Source organism: Acomys minous (genome assembly GCF_964271855.1).
Source record: "Acomys minous genome assembly, chromosome: 4".
NCBI lineage: Eukaryota > Metazoa > Chordata > Mammalia > Rodentia > Muridae > Acomys > Acomys minous.
In genome coordinates this window covers 64,011,670-64,033,937 of record NC_140486.1, presented here as the reverse complement: position 1 = coordinate 64,033,937, position 22,268 = coordinate 64,011,670, and the positions used below count along the sequence as shown (strand labels likewise).

The following is a 22,268-nucleotide window of genomic DNA, read 5'->3' as shown; positions in this document are numbered from 1 at the left end:
GAGTCACCTGCACTATTAAAGAAGCTATGTGTTACTGTCTAAGTTACTGTTGCTAGGCAACTGGACTGAGCTGGGTGAAGGCAAACATTCCCAAGTGGGCGAGAAATTGCAGTAAACATCTAGAACCAACAACTCAGGAAGTAGTTCCCGTGCCAGCACAGCAGCACCTGCAAAGCAACGAGTGGGATTGACACTCACACCTCCTTCCCTAGCCCTTTAGAGACTCTTGAGATGAATCCCAACAGGACGTGCAGCACAGTGGTGACAGGCTCGGCGCAATGAGAAGTTACTCTGTGCCTGAGTGCAGTGCGCAGCAATCCCATCACCTGTGATCATCATCCTTATTTTAAATTTATTTTTTCCATTAATTTACTCGTTCATTTTACATCCCAATCATAACCCTACTTCTTCCTCACCTCCCACTCCCACCTTCCCGCCCACTTCCCCCATACCCCTGCCCCCAGGTACCTCCCCACCCTGGCACATCAAGTTACATCAGGACCAAGGGCCTCCTCTTTCACTGAGGCAAGACAAGGTAGCCCTACTACTAAGGAAACAGGATCCAAAGGGAGGCAACAGAGTTCAAATCAGTGACAGCCCCCACTCCAGTTGGTAGGAGACCCACTTGAAGACCAAGCATCCCATCAGCTTCACATGTGTAGGTGGCCTGGGACTAGGCCATGAGTGTTGTTTGGTTTGCGGTTCAGTCTCTATGAACTCCCATGGATCCAGGTTAGTTGGCTCTGTGGGTCTTCTTGTGGTGTCCTTGACCCCTCCAGGTCCCGCAATCCCTCCCCTAACTCTTCCACAAGACCGATGGAGTTCCACCTAATATTTGGTTGTAGGTCTCTGTATCTGTTTCCATTGTCTGCTGGATGAAGCCTCTCAGATGACAGTTACACTAGGTTCCTGTCTGCAAGGATATCAGAGTATCATTAATAGTGTCAGGGGTTGGGTCTCATTATTTTTTATTAAGACATAAGAAACGTATCTCTTTATGGGACTACATCATTCAATATAATGCATAATAATCAAACAAAGATCAAGAGCATTCCAGTATCTTTAACCAGTAAGCACGAGAGAACTCCATACTCATCTTTTGCAGTAATTTTGAAATTTATCATCGATTCTATTGGGAAAAAAAGAACCCAAAAGAGCTCATGCATTGCAACTTTGATCGCTCCTCCATAAACCAATCCAGATGCAAAAAGACAAATATCACATGTTCTCATTCATCCCCAAGGCACACTTGCAGAAGGATGGAGAGAACAGTGTCTAGTGGAAACCGAGGGAGAGGGGCAGTAGTGGAAACAGGAAGAAGGTATTTGAAAGTCACTCAGATATTCCTGTTCTACGTACTCCCTTTTGATGCTAAGAGCTTTTCTTAACAACAAATAAATGCCAAGAAACCGTCCTTCCACACGCTATAATAGATACAGCCATCCTTCCTTATCTATTGGGCTTGGTTCCAGAACCTCTAAAGATAAAGAGCTCTACGGAGTTTAAATCCTTTTACAAATGATGTCTTGTTTGCATTTAACTCACATACACCCCTTCATAGATTTTTAATTGTTTCTAAATGGCTATAATGCCTGATACAATGTAAATGTCATATAAATGTTTATTATTCTATTTCTTAGATAACAATAGCTAATGGCATGAAAAGGTCTTTAGATAATCCATCAAATGTAGTGTAAGTTCTTTTAATTTTTCCCATTCATTATTGTGGGTGTGGAACCCACAGCTGCAGAGACCAACTGCACTGGTTCTCTTTGCTCTTTTCTCAAGTTACCACTTTTATACATTGGAAATATATTATAATTGTAATTTCATGTGGCTCCTTGTGACTACTGGAAACATATCTCTCTACTAACGGGGTGGTCTATTCCACTGTAGCATTTCTCTGCAAGGCCCTTGACAAGCTCAAAGTACAGTTGCACCCTGTGGCTTCCTGTACCTACAGGTTTAATTACCAAATATTTAGTCACCTAAATGGGACAGTATATTAACCATTAGCATACCCTAGAAAATTGTTAAAGAGGTGTGGAGCTAAGAGGGAATAGTGAGAGAGGAGAAAAGCAGGACAGAAGACGGCACAGGGGAAGGGGAGAGAAGGGAAGGCATGGGATAGGAGAAAATTATGTTGGGAACAATTAGAGAGTAGAACAGAGTTCTAATTGATAAATGAATATTGACAGCTTCTCATGCCCACAGTGTCATTCATTAAAACTACTTATTAGAATAGGAAATATGATAAAGACAGAGCAGTGAATGTAATTAAACAAACATTTCCTAAAAGCTCCTACTTACACAACCTACACAGGAGCCAATTTCAATCTAAACAACAATGCCACTTATTAAAGGCCCAAGATGGACAATAATATTTACTTAAAGTGCATTGTTCAGTATAAACATCAGTCAATATTCTCATTTGCTATTAAATTTTCACATGAACTTTATGGGTATGGTGTTATTTGTACATTCTAATTTCAACTGTGAAAAGTAAGGACAAGATCATATGGCTAAAAATATAATCATATAGCACAATTGGGTAAACATTAATTAGGTTTTAATGCTCTTCTATTTAGCCATAAGCATCTTGCTTAAAAGAAATTATATTAGAATAAAAAAACAGAGATCCAGAATAATAGCCTTCCTTTTTCCTTGCAGTAATGTGTGGGCTCCTATTTAAATACAATCTTTTTATTAGGAAACAAGAAAAGAAAGGTGCTAAGATATTGAACGTTGATGTTGTACAAATGGAAGAGAGTTAAATGCACACTGTATGGACAGATAACATATTGAGCTATAATAATGTTTGTTGTCCAACTATGTCAACTGCCGTGATTTCTAGACACACTGGTAATGAAACTCAACGCTACTGATGCAGATGAACCAAATAACTTGAACTCAAAGATAGCTTTCAAGATCATAAGACAAGAGCCTTCAGACTCACCAATGTTCATCATCAACAGATACACTGCAGAAATCCGAACAATGAATAATTTTCTAGACAGAGAGGTAATTCTTCCTCTTTTAATGGATCTTTATTCAAAGGAACTAGTTCTAAAAGTACGGGTACTTAAGAGAGAGATAAACTGAAAGAATGTCTTCAAATTTTGTATATTATTTTATTTATTATTTGTGTGTGTGATCATGTGTATGCTATGGTATAAATGTTAAGGTCAGAGGACAAACTTCTAAGAATTGGTTCTCTTCTTCCACTGTGTGGGGTGTCTCTCTAGTTATTAGATTTGTGGTAAGTACATTTACCTATCGAGCCATCTTATCAGCCCAATTTTTATACCAAAAATTAATTTGAAACATCTTCGAAAACAATATATTTTGATCACATTCTTTCCCCTCTTCCAGCTCCTCCCACATCTTCCTCACCTCCCTCTCCACCACTCTTTCCTCTCTCCCTCTCCTCCAAAATAAAACAAAGCTCAAAACAAGGCTAATGATAAAAAATATTACAATAAAAATTGCTCGCACACACACACACACAGGAGTCTGTTTTATGTTGGCCAAGCACTCCTGGACATGGTCCCTGCCCTGGGCTGTGGCTGATATGTCCAATGGCACTCCACAGGAGAAAACTGTTTTCTCTTCTCAGCAGGGATCAATTGCAAATAGATTCTTGGTTCTGGATCCACTTCTCAGTGCTGGGCTTTTGTCTGGTTTGACCTATACAGGTCTGTGAATGTTTTCCAATTCCTTAAATCTATTTTTTCCACTTGTTTGAAAATCACCTTTAAAAAAAAAAGTTTGATTATTTAGCTTTTCCACTTTCTCTCTGTTGTTTTTTCCACATAGCCCAACAAAAAAATCTTTTAATATCAAAATGTTTTTAGCAGTAATGCTCCCTGAGACAGGATGTCAGAGGTAAAGCCCTTCCACCACCACTTGGGGATTCTGAAAGCACAAAGAGATGTGCTGAGGTCATACCCTTACATGGTAATTATTATTTTTTTGCACAAGTCTAAGGAAGCTTCTGTCACTTTCACCAACTTCTAAAAGTGGAGGCACCGTTGAATAGAATCTGAAATAGGAACATCATCAGTGGCTCCATTTCTCACACTCTACCTGCTAATAGACACCTCTGTGTTTGTCTTGAATACTCAATCCCACGCTGCTCACAGCCCAGGATTTTCATACCATTCATCTTTGATGAACCATATCTTTTTCCTCTTAAACATTTTGGCCAGTCTCACCCTTTATGCCCTGTTCCTACCTCTGGCCATACAATGACTAAGAAATGAGGTCTTTAACAAAACTGTTGCTTCTTTGAGATCATGCTGAGTAAACATCCCTGGCAAATGGGAGTGACTAAATTCCATACTGAGTGATTTGAGAGCTGTAGTTTTTTTTTTTAATCTCCTAGATTACTTCATTTTCTGTTGATGGTTTATGTAAATGTTAAGCCAGTGTTTTAAAAGATATTCGCATAAGACAGTCTATGCCTCATGTGACGTTGCCTGTAATGTGTCTTTTTCAGCAATATAGCCAGTATTCTCTTGTGGTGAGAGGCTCAGACCGTGACGGTGGGGCAGATGGCATGTCTGCAGAAAGCGAGTGCAGCATCAGAATCTTGGATGTCAACGACAACATCCCATACTTGGAGCAGTCATCTGTAAGCATTTGTTCTTGAGAATTGGATTTGGTGATTACACATTCATTGCACCCTGATTCTTATAGAAACCCATTCAGTTTTCAGATGTACTTGCTACATTTGCTATCTACAACACCAGGGTAGACACACACATTCTCTTGAGTTCTTTCTTCAAAGTGTGCGGTTATGAGCAAGGCTGCTGTTCCTGAATAGTTAACCATGAGCATGCCACTGGCCGCCTGGTGCGTTGCTCTGACGTCTCACCTCTTGTTTCAGTATACCGTCAGCATTGAAGAAAACGCCCTCCACTCGCAGCTACAGGTGATCAGAGTCATTGATTTGGACGAGGAATTCTCAGACAACTGGAAGGCGGTCATTTTTTTCATCTCTGGAAATGAGGGCAATTGGTTTGAAATAGAAATGAATGAACGAACAAATGTGGGAATTCTGAAGGTTGTCCAGGTATGGCATAATTATCCTAAATAATTTGTGTTGGTGGTATTTTCTATTTCAAAACATCAAGGACAAAATGATATTAACATTTTATAAACAACTCCATGGAATTAAAATTACTATGCTTTAAAATTACATAAAATACAAACATTTTAATATGAATGTGTGTGCTTATGTCATTTCAGGAAAGTAAGCATTAAAATGTTCAAACTCTTTTTTATCAATACAGTTCTTCCCAAAGATCATATCAAGGGAAATCATTTCTATAAGAAGGTTTCAAATAACCGAATATGATTACCCTTTAAAGTTAGAGTGCTGTTTGTAATTATTTAAGGATTTATCACTCTTAAGTGCATGTATGTGTTTCTGTACCAGTGTAGGGGTATGTGCACATGAGTGTAGCGCCCTCAGAGACCAGAGGCATCGGATCCCCTCAAGTCGAAGTTATGTGCAGTTCTGAGCTGCCATGTGCCTGCTCTAGGAACTGAGCCCTGGTCACCCGCAGGAGCAATATGTGCTCTTAACTATTAAGCTATCTCTCCAGCTCCAAAGTAAATAATTAAACAATATAACATGGACCTTAAAAATGTGCCCATGCCAACACTGAGTCTAACACTAAACTTTAAGAATACCCATCATATTAATTAGAAGTTTCTTTTCCTCCGGGATCATAAAATCAAATCATTGTAATTTTCCAGTGTGCCTTTATGGAATTAAACTGTGACAATTGTAGAATCATAGAGCCTTTATATTCCCATATCGCTGTCGCTGTTGGCCACGGCTTATTTTATTTCTCCTCTGTGTCAACTGTTCACCACATTTACATGCAATAAAATGTTCCTTGAAGTGTACGGTTAAAAACCTGACTCCTTCCAGGTATAGTGGTGCACGCCTTTAATCCCAGTACTTGGGAGGCAGAGGCAGGCAAATCTCTGTGAGTTTAAGGCCAGCCTGGTCTACAAAGCAAGTCCAGGACAGCCAAGGCTACACAAAAAAACCCTGTCTTAAAAAACCAAAACAAACAAACAAACAAACAAAACAAAACCAAAAAAAACCTGACTCCTGGGAACCTGAGAGTAAAGTTTTCACCATGCAGTACAAAACCACTGAGGACAAATGGTCTAAGTCTTCATTAATTGTTCATGGTTGCATGTGATGCACACAATATGAATCATTCAGGGTAAAATGCAATCCTGCTTCATCTACTTCTTTCTTTCCTGCTGCAGGACCCTCCCCTTCCCTGGGGATGACGCCTCTTGGTGTAGACCCAGGATTCCCCTAGCCTGACCCTTTACTCTCTCTAGACATGTCCATAGTCCTGCTGGAGTCTGCCTTTCAGAATAACTCTACGTATCAGATTTCCAATGGACTCAGTACCCTTGGGAAGTGTGGTCTTACGCCTCCCATATCTCTTAAAATTTTATTCACCAAGACCATTGCTTCCATTTGTTTGAAACAGTTTCCAGATGCTTCTGGTCTCTCTCCTCGCACCCTTGAAAATTCGGTTACATTAAGTCCATACTGTAGAAAAAAGATGGCGGCTCAGAGAGCACACAGCCTGGTCTAATTTTCACAGCTAGTAAATGACGCAGACATTTAAACCTAGGCCTCCTTGTCTGTTTCAGTTTTTCCTGTTAGCTATCTAGTATTGGATGCTAGCAGTTTTCTATCACTCTAAAGTTATTCAACTTATCTGCTCTTAAGATCTTTACCTAAACGCTAAGATAATACTCCCAAATATGATAGCACACATCAAATCCTTTACTCTGATTATAGAGAAGTAATATGATTATAGTGAGTGTGTACACACACACACACACACACACACACACACACACATATGCTATAGTTGGTATTTTGAGTTGCAAATAAAACTGATTCTGTAATACAAAATTTTAGATAAACAGGAGAGCTCAGTGTGTGAATACTTTGATTTAAAATACTCAGAAAAATTCAGAAAAACATATTTGGTAGATAGGGAATGTACCAGCTATTTGGTAAATTTTATGAATTGTGGATTTGGATATCAACTTCTATTTAAAAAAACTTACCACTTAATTATTTTTTAGAACATATTGAAGAAGACTATTTCTCTCTCCCTCTCTCTCTCTCTCTCTCTCTCTCTCTCTCTCTCTCTCTGTGTGTGTGTGTGTGTGTGTGTGTGTGTGTGTATCACATATATGTATGCATATATGCATTGACATTCAAAAAGTCACACTGAAATTTTTAATGGTTAATCAGGGATAAAACTAGTTAAATGATGAGATCTCTAATATGTTTAACTCATATTTTGTCATAAAAATGGCTATTTTTCTCAGAATCATGCAATGCTGTTAGCTAACATAAATTGTCTTTGCATTACAAATAAATGAATTGGATCGTATGTTGAATTAAAGCATTTCACTGGTTTGGTGAGCAATCAGGACTCATTTTGATGCTTTCAACCTTATTAATGAAGGATCTCGGACAACTAGACTTTTTCCCCCTTACTATGCTTGCATGTGTCTACCTTGAACCAGCCAGTAAGACTAGACTAGGTAGTCATATGGATTTATGTTCAATTATATAAGTGAAACAAGAACATCGTAAATTACTTTTACTAGTCTCAAAGGATTTCTCTCTCCTCTGAAATGCTTTCTTGCAGGAAAACTAATTCTTTCTGTGTTCTCTAGCCCCTAGACTACGAAGCCATGAGTAATATGCAGCTCAGCATTGGTGTTCGAAATGTAGCTGAATTCCACCAGTCAATTGTTTCTCAATATAGACTCACAGCGACTATGGTCACCGTGACTGTGTTAAACGTGGTTGAGGGCTCCGTGTTCCGGCCAGGCTCAAAGACATTCGTAGTGACCAGTAAAATGGGAGCAAATTACAAAGTGGGAGAGTTTGTGGCTACAGACCTGGACACGGGTCGAACTTCAACAAATGTTAGGTAAGAATGGCATTTTTCCAACTCAAACTGTAACTTCAGAGGATTATGCGGAGGGAAGAAGCAATCCTAAGGGAGAGGGGAAGAGAGGGTGATGAGGTACATGTGACATGAAAGCGAGAACTGTTTGGGGGAAGGAAGAGAGCCAGCCAGACGGGGGGTGGGGGGGGGGGTGGGGAGGGAGTAGGCGCTGTGAAGTGGGCAGGAGAGAAGGATAAGGGAGAAAAAGTGGGAGACACACGTGTATGAAAAGACACAATTGACCCCTTATTTTCTATACTAGCCTTTAAAGGGTAACTTGGCAAAGTCTCCTTTTAAAAGGTAACTTTAATTTCTATCGTATTCTTTAAATACAGATATGTAATGGGAAATAACCCAGCTGACCTGCTGGCTATTGACTCAAGAACGGGCATAATCACGTTAAGGAACCGAGTTACTATGGAGCAATACAATAAGCTGAACGGCAGATATGAAGGAACGGTGCTCTCAATAGATGGTAAGAAATCAGTTTGACTTCCTTACAGAGGAAGCCAAGCATAAGTATCCTCGGATCATTTAAAATTATCTATCCTGTTGTAAAGAAATCCTCTTTTCAATAAAAGTTGGCATGCTGAGCACTCCAACTGACAGTAGCGTGAGGCTAAGGCTGTGAAGACCAGTGAGACTGGGTGGCTGTCCTGTCCCATCGTTTACTGCTTACAGGCTTTCGTGCCTATTCTTGCCCTTTCACTTCGGACAGTTGATTTAGAATGCTTGACTGGTGGCTTGGCTTCTGGTTTTGTTACACGTCTTTCTGTACTTTTTTGCATTTTCAACTTGGATATAATATCTAACTAGCTGCCCTATAAACTATCCAGTAAACACCGTTGCCAGGGAGAGTGATGAGGCTAGCGGTTATAATAATGGCTTGAACACCGAGTAGAAGGACTAAGGTGATGGGTCAAGCGTGAAGCGATTGCTTTCCAAGGATGAGAGCCTCCAGTTCCCCCACAGAACACCGAGTATAGCGGTGTCTGCTTGTCATCTGCCGGTTACTAGGCTGTGTACAGGCGGCAACTTCTTCTGCTGTGAATCTTGTTACAGATAGTCTTCAGAGGACCTGCACTGGAACAATCATCATTGATCTGAGTGGCTCTGGCTGGGCGACCAGCACAGACGGCGATGGCAGTTCACATGGTGGCACTGGCGGTGGCGACCAGTCCGGGGGAGGACAGACTTACACAAATCAAAGCACTTCCACTGAGGGACCGCAAGTCTCCACAAAACCATGGGGGGGTGGAGACGGTGGCGACAGTGGCGGCGGTGGCGACGGCGGTCGTGACAACGATGGCTCCGACACTGGTACCTACCAAGGTGGTGAAATCGGAGACAACGTTCACTTCGGTCCTGCAGGCATTGGGCTGCTTATCATGGGATTCCTGGTCCTAGGATGTAAGTGCTTCAACACTTCTTTTGGCATATGTCTCTCAAAAAATATGAGGAAAGAAATAAGATTTTTTTCATTCTTTCATGTAATACATTTTACATACTCTTACATTGTGTAATAAGCAAGAAATGTTTGTGCTTGGTATTGAATTCACAGGGGAGGGAAAAAAATTAAACTTTTAGACCCTTTGTGGTACCACAGAGGACAGTAGTAACTTCTCTGCAGTCAGTGTCAGTGTCACAGAAGAGTGTCGTAATGCACATTCACGTTGCTATTTGAGTGGAACAATCAGAAATAATCTACTGAAGCAATTGGGGAGTGGAAGGCGAAGCACAGGACTTTTAACACAGAGAAAGGCAATATGACACATTGAACCCGAGAACCCCCAGGGGGAAGAAATCTAGGTTGCACCTGACAGTGAGGTAAGGGATGAAGCTATGAAGACAGGCAGACACTGGATCCCGGGGCATCTTAAGCCATGCAGACTGCAAAGTTTGATGAAAAGAATGAAACAGTCCAGGTGTCCAACTTAATAACAACATCGTTCCTCCAGGGATCACCTAACCATTCTGAGTTTTGCTATTGTTCTTGCAAAATAATTTCTGCCGCTTTCCTCACAATACCAGTAGATGAGGAAAGGTGGGGAAGTTGGCCTGTGGTATGTCCTGGGGGCACTTTTTCATGTCATTAGCTATTGTTATCGAAGAAACACAGTCATGGACAGAAATACAAACACAGAGTCCAAAGGATGTTCCTGGTGGGGTTGAATATTGCCTTGGATTGCGACAGAAACTGGAGTGTGAGGGGGGGGTAATATATTGGAGCATGTTAATACGGACGTTAACATTTGCAACTGAGCGGGATGGCACACACCTACCATCCAGGCAGTTGGGAGTTTGAGGCAGGAAGATTTGAATCACGCCTCGGATATATGCAGCCAGATTCTGATGTGTACACATATACAAAAATAAAAAAATGTAAAACTTGCCATTTTCAAGTATAGAATCATAAAATCTCCATGGTAAAGCAAGCTTCACATATATGCCAAGGGCCTGATAATAACCACCATGAACAATAGCCAACTTTCATTTTCAGTTTCATTAGTATCATTGTCCAGTATCAGATAGTGTGGCTAAAAAAAAGGCTTTTTATGCTACACGTAAGCCTTTAAGTCAGTAGCTTTACATTTATTTTCTTCTCTTACCTTTACAGATTTCCAAAAGAGCAAACGTCATTACTTTTTTGCCTTCTTTTTTTCTTTCCTCCCTCTTCCCTACTTCCTTACTTTCCTCTTTATTTCCTTCCTTTTTTGTTTTTTAAACATCCTTATTTACTCATTCTTTCTTTCTATACTCACTCAAAGTTATCTAGCAAGAATGAAAAACTCAAGCAGATTAGAAAAAATAGACATTGCTAAAGTGTGATAGTCTCTCTGTATGTGAGAATTGTTTATAGAAAAGATGTCTCTGTAGAGGAAAATAATGGCCTTCATGAGAATAACTGAATAGTTTAATCAGATCTTCCTTTAAAATGGAGAGAGGGAAACATGTGAAAATGAGAAAGCAAGTGCAGGCATGAAAGGCCAGAAGTGCTGCTTGTCTTCAACTTTCTTTAGTCTCCGCTGTTTTCTTGAGTGATGATAGAAAAGAATCGGCAACTTTGATTGTGTATTTCATCTGTAATTTTAATACTACCAGTTAGAAGTCACTGAAGTCTAGTGTTTCTAAGCTCATACTTTTTTTGGGTTCCAACCATTATTCACTTGTTGTCCTGGCATATCAAGAAGGAATTTTATATTCATACAGCTGTAGTAGTAATTTAAATTTCCTAACTCAGAAAATCTCATTTAGCCATTGAAAATCAGATTGTTCTCTTTCAACATGGCCCACTGCTAACCCTTTCCTCTCTCTCCCTCAGTGGTCCCATTTTTGTTGCTCTGCTGTGATTGTGGAGGGGCCCCTGGTGGTGGAGCTGGCTTTGAACCTGTTCCAGAATGTTCTGATGGAGCAATTCACACTTGGGCAGTAGAAGGCCCACAGCCTGAACCCCACGATGTAAGTGCTAATCTCTAAGAATGAGATTTGGAGACTCACCAAAATCCAGTCTCCAGACACACCGTAAGATGGTGGGAATCATTTAGTTTACACTATTTCTGGCTCTGGGTAGCTAACAAGGAAAGCAAGAGGAGTTGGAATGTACCCCAAAACTCAGTAGACGTCACCAGGGAAGGCTTAAAATGAGATGCAGCTTCTAAGTAGAATTCAAAAGCTTCCTAATAGTCTCTTTAAAAGTAATTCCATGATAATTTAATAATAGAAATATACAAGTAGAAGAAGAAAAGACTCATTACAAATGGGAAAATGTTGTTTCTTGTCTTTTAGGGTATAACCACCATCTGTGTACCACAAATAATACCCGGGAATGCCAATATTATAGACTGTATTGACAACTCAGGTAAGAAAAAGAAGTTTCCAACAGCACAAATGACTAAGATGGGCTCTGTTCTCTCTGTTTACCCAAGAGAGAACAGGAGTAAAAATTTTTGTTCAGGGGTAAAAATTTTTTCTTCAAATGTGCTTTTATAATTACTTTTCCAATGACACATTCATAAGTGAAATGAGTAGTAAAGGAAAGCCTACTGCAATTGATCCTATATGCTGTATATTTTATTTTTGGCTGTGAGTCTTTAATGGCTGAGCCATCTCTCTAGCATACATGCTGTATATCTTGAAATCTTCCTTGTTCATCAGAAAGGTGGCATAATTAAGCTCTCTGTAGATAGAAGTACTGAATTACAATAGTGAGTTATCTAACAGATGGAATACTGTGCATGTGTGTGTGTGTGTGTGTGTGTGAGTGTATATGTGTATGTGAGTGTGTGTGTGAGTAACCCAGGCTTTCTGAAACCCAGTGCTCTTAACCACTGGGCCATCGCCCTAGCCCATATATAATTACTTTTCTACTTTGAATGTTTCTCTTTTGTAGAATTGGATTCAATAGTCTGTATATCCTCTGTACAGTAGATCGCTAGTCCACTTTCTCTTCCTGATATGTCCATTTTTGTTAATGGTGCTAATATTTCTCCATGCTGAAGACAGAAACTCGCTGACTCCCATCTCCCCCGTTAGTCTGCAGTTAGTTCCTGAGACCTGTCAACTCATCAAAACCACCAACAATTATCTATACACTGATTCTCTCATTAAGTCTATGGAGTTTCACATGAGCATGGAAGGTATCGGGATAACTGGAATACGGAAAGCATGTTTTCCCCAAAGGCAAATTAGAATGTTATACCACAGGACATCATTCTATCGTGAACACCCCTTCTGCTCACCATCTTTTATTGTATTATTTTTTATTTCATCACCTCAAGCATTTAGCATGCTTCTTCCCACCTCTCACATTCAAGTGCTTACCCAAGATACCTCCTGAAATCATTTTCCTCATTGCAGCTATGGCCTCTTTCTGAAATTCAGTGGCTCTTGTGCCTTCTACCGGGTGCCATATGCATCCAGGAATGCATCGGAAGCATACAGATACAATTACTTAATTTTTAGAATTGTATCTACTTAACTCAACTTGACTCATTTTGAGATCAAACTACTAAGCCCACAGATTTTTATTATTTGATTGCGCTTCTGCCAGCACATCATATATAAAAGTTTGTCAAGGGATAATTAAAATTAGCAAACTGACTAATATTGTTAACATAATATTATAATATTATTTTCTCTTTATTAATATTATTTTAATTAATATCATAATTATCTCTCCTTTGTGTCTCATCTCCATCTGTACTCATAATGCATACTTGATTGAAGAAACTATACATGATAGTAAGTTGGTTTTTAGCTTACAACACACTAGAAGAATTAAATTTGTTGTGTTGGATGTTTTTAGGAGTTTATACAAATGAATATTGTGGCAGAGAAATGCAAGATCTGGGAGGAGGAGAAAGAACTACAGGATTTGAACTAATGGATGGAGTTAAAACATCAGCTGCACCTGAGATATGCCAAGAATATTCGGGAACATTAAGAAGAAATTCAATGAGAGACTGTAGAGATGGAGGTCTCAACATGAATTTCATGGAAAGCTACTTCTGTCAGGTAAGACTTTTAGCCAAACACTTTTCTCTCAGTCCCACTCACTAAGGGCCTTGGCAGAGGCATAATCGTCATGCCCAATGGTCCTTGTTTGTTGCTGAGTGTTTCTGAAGCTCTGATCTGAGCATTTTATTCTCCCACGTAAACTGCCAATAGCTCGAATTTGTCTCTAATTTGAAGTCCAAATTCATGATTCAGGTGCCACCTTACAGTTCCATCTCTCCCTCAGCATCAGCCCACTTCCCTTATCCACAGAGACTGCTCATTTCATGCCTCTGATTAGTCTGGCCCACCTGCAATATTGTGTTGTTATTGACATTGTTTGTCTGTTTGTCTGTCTCTCATCCCTCCTCTCTCACACTCTTCTATCCACCTTCCAAGATTCAGTTCAAACGCCAGCACCTCTCTGAAGCTTTAGCAGTAATTCTCTCTTCTAGAGCAGGATTCGAGTTTATTTCATACTTTACCGTGTTGGCTTTTTAAAACACAGTTTATAAATTTTCATTACTAAAAATTTGTTGGTTTATGTCTACCATTTTTTCTAAGCCAAAAATTATTTACATGATATTGCCAAATAAAACCTAAATCCAGCATTAAATTGTTTCATTTTGCATATATATATATATATATATATATATATATATATCAAATCCCCATTCTTCTTGCCTAAGTAAAAGAAAATGCAATCCTCTCTAAACCCATCAACTATCCCTTTTGGACCAAAAGAAGGTCCTCCGACTTGCGCATACTATTTTTATATCCCCCTCTCCAAAATTAGTGATAAATAGATCATGTGTGAATTTTTATTTGATTTTTGTACACTATTTTAAGTAAATTCCCCTAAAGAATTATATCTAAAATAACTTCAAACTGAATTCTTTCAAATACCTATGAAATCATTTTTAAAGCAATTCTAGTAAGCATTAGAATTTAGATACATTCATCTAATGGTAAAAAAAGAAAACCCACATTGTTATTGTTTGTTTAATATTCTCTTTCCTGTACAAATTAGAAAGCCTATGCTTATGCGGATGAAGAAGAGGGACGCCCATCCAATGACTGTTTGCTCATCTATGACATTGAAGGCGGAGGCTCCCCTGCAGGCTCCGTGGGCTGTTGCAGCTTCATTGGAGAAGATTTAGATGAAAGCTTCCTGGATACATTGGGGCCCAAGTTCAAGAAGTTGGCAGATATCAGCATGGGAAAAGAAATAGACTCATATCCAGACCCCGACCCTTCCTGGCCTCCTCAGAGCACTGAACCGATGTGCCCTCAGCAAACAGGGCCCCTTGCTAGTGGACACCCACCCCCCGTCTCCCCACATTTTGGTACCACCACAGTGATTTCTGAGAATACCTACCCTTCTGGCCCTGGTGTACAGCATCCTATGCCGATTCCTGACCCTCTGGGCTATGGTAACGTCACTGTGGTAGAATCATATGCCACTTCTGGCACTCTGAAGCCCTCAGTCCACTTTCATGATAACCGGCAGGCTTCAAATGTGGTGGTGACAGAGAGGGTGGTGGGCCCCATCTCTGGTGCTGATTTGCACGGGATGGTAGACATACCCGACTTGAGAGATGGATCAAATGTTATAGTGACAGAAAGGATAATAGCACCAGGCTCAAGTCTACCCACCTCTCTGACCATTCCTAACCCTAGAGAGTCTTCAAATGTGGTTGTGACAGAGAGAGTGATCCAACCATCTTCCGGCATGATAGGCAACCTGAGCATGCCTCCCGAGTTATCAAATGCCCACAATGTGATTGTGACAGAGAGGGTGGTTTCTGGAGCTGGTGTGAGCGGAGTCAGCGGCACTACTGCAATCGGTGGGGTTGGAGGCATAGGCAGCAGTGGCCTAGTTAGCACCACCATGGGGGCTGGGAGTGGGGCTCTGAGTGGCACTGGAGTGGGTGGTAGTGGCACTGGTATGAGCTTCAGTGGAGGCGGAGGCATGGGTAGCATGGGAGGGACAGCCACTATTGGCCACATGAGGAGTTCCTCAGACCATCACTTTAGCCAGACAGTCGGATCTGCCTCCCCAAGTATGGCTCGAAGTAGAATCACAAAATACAGCACAGTGCAGTATACCAAGTAGTCAGGATCCCAGGGTAGTGTTTATCATCATCGTCACTGTGATGCGCGTACACCTGCCTCCCAAGTCTAACAGTACAATTTGTGATGCAGAGCAGGTTATGGGAGACCTGTGGAGAAAGATGAGGAGCCACAGTGAGAACAATAAATGGAAATATATCGTGGAGAGAGCACTCCCTAGCATTGGTAAACTTTCTTCTTATATTAACACTAGTGAGATAACGGCAGTCAACTTGAGGTACGGTCTTATTTGTGGCTATGCGGTCTACAGGGTTGTTTTTGGTTTTTTGTTTGTTTGTTTGTTTGTTTGTTTCTAAATCTGTGTGCCCTGTAGGGTAGCACTAGCATATTGAATAAATAAACTGTGGGTACATAAAATCAGTGGCTTTAAAGGCAATTGGAAGAATTCCTCTCGCTGTGCAGACATTAACCACAAAGGTTTTACTGAGTAGCTTATGCTCACTTAGGTGAAAAAAAATCTGACATTTTCTTCATGTATGCCTTCCCTGTTTCACAGGTAATACAAAGAAAAACCCTCCAACAAATCCAGGCTAAGGTTAATAAAATTTTAACTACATTAAGTACTTAAGACCAGTTAGTCTTTCCTTGACTAAACAGCATTTGATGGAATAATTGTTGAGTTAACAGATATGTCCTAGGAGGAAAAGCCCACTGGCAGTAACAACATAGTGACATGTGTTTGGCACAGACTGGGCTGAATCTCAAGGTGGGGTGTCATTTAAGTCTCCTGTGGAGCCAGGGACTTCCCTGGATCCAGCTGTGTTTCATAGGTGTGACTTGGAAGATGAAGGCCACCATGCTCCTTTTGTCTTTACCACTGTAGCTGTAAAGGGAAGTCACGAGTGACACATGGCATGGCTACCTTCATGAGTGTTAAATCACCTCCCAAGCACACAGTCTGGACAGTGTTATATCTTCCATCTAGGCAATACGTGATATTCATTCCTGTGCGGCTCCTTATATTCCAAAGTTACACTAATTGACTTAAGCTGAGCTGCTGGGAAGATGCTTGCGCAATGGCTAAGCTTTGGGGTGATTTTTTAAAGGGGATCTTATAGGGAAAAAAACTGTCTTTAGAGAATGAAAACTGGCTGAACTGGAGAATGTTAGAAAAGAACTGTTTGTTCAGTAAAGGAATGCCATACTATTGGACACAGTTGAGATTAGTGTTTTTCTTTGAATGGCCTTCTGCTGCCATTTGCAGGTAAGCAATCAGGACCCTTACTAGAAGTAGTTACTTTAGAAAAGATGAAACAGTTACTGAACAAACACGCACCTTTACTAAAATGTTTCACACACATATCTTTGACATTCCTCGTTTGATTTTTCAATAATCTCTTAGCTTCTAAGTATTCTAACTTGAAGGTGGTTTACAAGTTATCGTATGATACATTTTTCTAGCTTTGAAATTTAGTAATGTGCTATTTATGATATGATGTTTCTGTGTGTTTGCCGTATGGTGTTACCTGATTTAAAATCTCTCAGAAGAATCAAAGCTTTCTGTGAGACAGGTACGTTTACTATTGCGGGGTAGAGGAACCTTTTCTTGTTTTAAAATTCAGTGTTAAAATAAGCTCACTAAAGTGAGGTGGGATATGGCAAAATAAAAAGAGAAAATACTGGCTGTGGAGTTGTAAATTATAAATAACTTTTAAAGGCTTGTTCTTCTCCTGACTACTCACTTCTCAGAGTATTACAGAATCACAGCATCATTATTCAACGTCCAGCATCTGTCAGAGGCCTAGGAGTCATGGATAGGTCCAGCAAGAGCTACTTGTTTCCATGTAAGGGCAGATGCAGTAAATATGTTAAATACCACAACATGTCTAATTTTAAGTGTATAAAACATGTAACATTTTGCTAACATGGAACATGCCAAGATGCAGAGGTGTAAATAAAGTCACCCAAAGAGAGTCTTTCTTTCATTTTGTTCTAAAATTTAGGGTAATGAATTGGGGATAGTAATTATTATTATTATGTTAGAAATAAACTCCAAAGGTATTTGTTAAAATATTCTTGAAGATGCCTAGGTTTGGAAGTTTGAGCAGATAGAAATAATATAATTTTCTTTCCTTCCTTAATTAACTAATTAATTCATTAATTCAAAGGAAACTGTATGTGTTACTTTAGCGTGCTACATTTTGTATCTTTACTTAAATGCCTGACTGAAACCCAAAGGTTCTTTTGATTGTCTAGCAAGTGGAAATATGGCCATCTTTGATCAATATTATTAGCATTTATCAGTTATATAAAATCTGGTAAAATAACATTTTAAATGGGGAACTTGTCTCCCATCTTCCTAGGAAAATTAACTTCAGTTGAAACTATTTCTGGCAAAGTTGTACAACGGTGCCCTGTTTAGTCCTCTATCTTACAATAATCACTGCATCGTTGAAAAGCAGTTGCTCATGAACGGCCTACGGGCAGGAGCTCCCTCCTCTCCTTCAGTACTTTAATCTGAACTGCAGATGTTATTCCACAGACATAGGAGAAAGACAGAATCCTTTCACAAGTAAGTAGCTAGATTTGTGATTCATAAACCAGGCTGAATCTTAAATCAACATGCTTTCAACCAAAGGAAGAAGAGGTAAACATTGTGGTTTGAAAATAAAGCATCTGGCTTTCTGAAGAGGTAGTCCCCAAGGACTGAGTCAATTGTGTCACTAATGCTTTGTTGTTGAATATGACCCAAATGACATGCTCAGATTACTTTGACATATACCTCTAGAAATATCTATTGCATACTGTTTACCTCTGTGTGTACTGTTCTACTGCACTCAATGTGATGTGCTGACAATTTTAATTATGCATTTTCAAAACTCACACCTCTATGCTAAGTGGATGTTTTGAGTTACAACATTTATTTCTAAATTCATGCCAAAAGTTAGTTGACAGCCAAGGTGGCTTACATGCCGTTAGTAGAACCTTAAAAACATTGTAGTCTTTTGGAAAGACATTGAACATCCAAGGGAACTCTCCAAGTGCTTAGCACACTTTCCCAAATGTCTTGGGATAGTTGGGGCATTTGTCGGACCCACTGCACACCGCCCTGGGGTGTTCATAGCTCTCACACCCATGAGAACCAATCTGCCTTCTGCCTCCAGATTATCCAATTTTTCTTAGGACAAAGCTTGAGTAGATCAACCTACCATCCACCAAATACTTTAAAGTGCTGAATAATTTATTGCTTAATTCTCTATATTTCCTCCCATTTATTTGTATTTGCATAAATACTTTATGACCAAAATGTACTTACGTTAACTTATTTGTCTTAAGCTGTTTTTCCAAGCACTTTAAATTCTCATAACCACCTTTTGCAGTGTTTAAAGACAAGGTGCTTTCTGTCTATATGAGCACGGGGGCGGGGGGGGGAGTGATTCGGGTGCTGCTTCCTTGCTTCGTCGTCTGTTGACAATTTTAAGGCAGTTTGAAATTTCTGAGTAGTTGTGTTTCTAACAATAAATGATTGGCATGCTTCTATTGTCCTTCTGGAATTATGCAGTTGGAGGAATTTTAGATTAAAAGAAACAATTAGGACTTATCAAATCCAGTTATTATTTTAGTGCCATATTCAGAAAGATCATTATTTGACTGTCCCAATATTTATATGTGTCTTCATTCTCCTTTTCTTAGCTTTCTCTCACTCTGTGTTTACTGGGAGGCCTCCACTTCCAAAAGTCTCCTAGAGACACCACAGAGCAGACGTACAGCTGCGAGCAGCAATAAGGCTTACATTTTTACTTTTTTTCTCTTTAATTTATTTATTTAATCACTTTAAATACAGATCTCAGCTCCCTCCCTCCTCTCTTCCCAGTCCCAAAGAAGCTAAGTAACAAGGAGGGCCCAAGGGAGGAAGCTTGTATCTCACTCAGAAGGGGAAATAAAATAGATGTTGCAAGTAGATGAAGAGAGGGAACCGGGTGGGAGAGCGGGGGAGAAGACACAAGGGTGGGGAGCAGGTGCAGGAAAGTGTGGGGGGAGGGGAGGAGATAGGGCTGAGAGAGACGTGGGAAGCCTATGAATGCAGCGCTCTGGGACAAACTGGAGGCCTGCAACAGGGTAGGCGCTTGAGAGGATATGGGATGTCTCTAGCTGAGACTCCGAGCAGCAGGGGACATGGAGACTGAAGTGGTCAACCCCTATAGCCAAGCAGGACTTCCAATGGAAGAAGGAGTACACCAACCCACCCACCTTTTCTTTTATGTAAAGGAGAATGCTAAAATAGCAATAAAGCAGGCATAAAGCCTAAGTGTATTTGACAACCTCCCCTCATGCCCTGACATTTTTCTGGGATTCTCATAAATGAGACTATTTATGAGACTACTAGCTTTGTGGACAGCGAAGCTGCCCTAACTTCCTGCCTGCCTGTCATCTACACTTTCACCTCAACACCTATAAGCCTATAGGGTGGCCTCAGGAACTGCCCCATGATTTCACTGAAATTCCTTAGCAACTACTTAAGATAATAACTTCACAAACTCCCCAAACCCTGCCTATTACTATTGTACCGACCAGGGAGTATAGCTCTCCTTTGAGAGCCTCACGCCCACCCTCTCAGGTGCACCTTATTCTTTCTCTCAGCACCTCCGTCTGTGAACCGATGTGCTTAAATCTAGTTGTTTTTCTTTTTTGTTTTGCTTTGTAAGTCTTTTACTACACGTCAGGTCTGCTTCATACCAGTTCATGTTCAAGTTGTTTCCTGCTACAAAACCAATGTTCGGGCTTTACCCAAGAGCAGAATCCTAGGGAGAGAAGGAGTTTCAGGCAGCTGTGGGCATGGGCAACGTCTCCAGCTTCTCTCTTCACCCCTGGTGTGAGTCACTGGCAAATCTACGGATGATATTTTGCGTTCAAACCATGGTATTCTGCCCCTGGCACAATGGGCTGGTGGCCACTTCATAATGGAGGATGCTTTTATTGCAACTTGAGTCTCCATAGCCTTTCCTTATCTGTTTGTTTGGTTTTGGCTTTTTATGTCTCTTATTAACATATACTAATTATACACAATAGTGGGTGGCATTATATTTTCATATATATAATGTTTTTCAATCATATTCAACCCTCCTCCCATTACCCTTTCTAGCTCCAATCCCACCCTCACTAATCTTTTTCCTCTTTTCTTCTAGCTCCCTTTTCTACTTTCATGGTGTGAGTGTATGTGTATACATGAGTGTGCATGTTTGTGTGAGAGTGTGTGAGACTATGTGTGTGAGTGTACATGTGTGTGCATGTGTGTGACTGTGTGAGTGAATGTGTGGATGTGTACATGTTAGTGTGTGAGAGAGACCGTGTGACTGTGTGTATGTGCCTGTGTGTGTGACTGTGACTATGAGTGTGTGTGTGTGTGTGTGTGTGTGTTTGTCTCAGTATATTTCATTAGGATTGGCTCTATGTGCATAAGTGAGGTTTGTTTACAGGAGCATGAGCACTTTACCAGTGACTACACCACCGAAGAAACTATATCTTCCTCTCCCATCAACTATTAAGTATACATGAATCTTCTGATGCGGGGGAAGGAGGGGACCTCACAAGCCCTGCCCCTTCAATGACAGACTGTTGACAGGCCCAATCATATCCAGATCTTGTCAATATAATAACAGCTGCTGTGAGTTCAAGAGTGCAATGGCTGTTGTGTCTGGAAGTCACTGTTCTGTACCACTCCCCGCCTCCTCACTCCCCCGTCTCTTACATTCTTTCCATGTGATGTTCCCTGAGTGCTGAAGGGAGTGATGCAGATATCCCAATTATGGCTAAAAGTCCAGCGGTTCCTTATCCCCAGTGCTTTGACCAATTATGAATCTCAGCGGTCACCGTTGACCACTGCAGAGAGAAGCTTCATAAAAGCTAACACGACTCTAATCTCTGGGTGCGAACATAGTTATGGAGCAGAAAATGCCGTGAGTTCACCATGTCCATTTAGCAAAACAACATCAGCTATTGTATTAGGACCTGTGACTTCCTGGAAACAGACTTTTCATTCCATGTACAACACCATAAGAATCCACATAGTCTATAACCATCCAGCACTGCTTAAAAGTCTGAGGCATTCTCTTCTCTGCCATCCTTTACAAGGCTTGCTAGGAACCTGGCATGCAGCCAAGGATGTTTTTGAACTTCTGATTCTCTTTCTTCCACAACTGTCAGGCTAGGGTTACAGGTGGATCCATCATCCTAATTTATGTGGGCTCGGGATTGAACCTAGGACTTCACACATGCTGGGCAAGCAGTCTACCAACTGCCTTAAGGCAACCTCCTAAGTGTGTGCCATGGTAGAACACAAGTCACATACTTCCAAAACACAATAGCACAGACTAAAAAGTCTAGTTCCAAAAGGGAGGAGTAGAGAGAAACACAGCAAGGAGAGACTGGACTAGAGCAAGACAGAAACACAGGACAGCAGATATCAAATCTTATACCTGCACATCCAATACCTACCGGAATGTCCAGTATCTGAGGCTTATGATGGAATCATCTGGGCCCCGAAGGGCATGAGTAGTCTGTCCTCTGCCTTCAGCTCTCCTTCAGCTCTGCCTCTTGTAGCACATTTAACATCTGGAGAGGAGCAGGCTCCATTCTGTGCCTGCAGCTTTCCTCTGTAGACATCCTCTCAGTGGGATGTGAGGATGC

The 22,268-nt window shown here is 40.6% G+C and overlaps 1 protein-coding gene across 1 annotated transcript in view; it reads left to right on the top strand.

Moving 5' to 3' along the window:
- The window catches only part of DSG1 (desmoglein 1), a 30,152-nt gene extending 12,598 nt beyond the window's left edge, over positions 1 to 17,554 (top strand). Inside the window, exons 6-15 of the mRNA XM_084780634.1 lie at positions 2,855 to 3,021; positions 4,499 to 4,633; positions 4,889 to 5,074; positions 7,738 to 7,997; positions 8,351 to 8,490; positions 9,078 to 9,425; positions 11,338 to 11,474; positions 11,802 to 11,874; positions 13,321 to 13,529; positions 14,539 to 17,554. Coding sequence (XP_084636760.1) covers positions 2,855 to 3,021; positions 4,499 to 4,633; positions 4,889 to 5,074; positions 7,738 to 7,997; positions 8,351 to 8,490; positions 9,078 to 9,425; positions 11,338 to 11,474; positions 11,802 to 11,874; positions 13,321 to 13,529; positions 14,539 to 15,624 — 2,741 coding nt within the window. The 3' untranslated portion in view covers positions 15,625 to 17,554. The remainder of the gene's footprint in view (positions 1 to 2,854; positions 3,022 to 4,498; positions 4,634 to 4,888; positions 5,075 to 7,737; positions 7,998 to 8,350; positions 8,491 to 9,077; positions 9,426 to 11,337; positions 11,475 to 11,801; positions 11,875 to 13,320; positions 13,530 to 14,538) is intronic.
- The last annotated feature ends 4,714 nt before the right edge of the window (positions 17,555 to 22,268 follow it).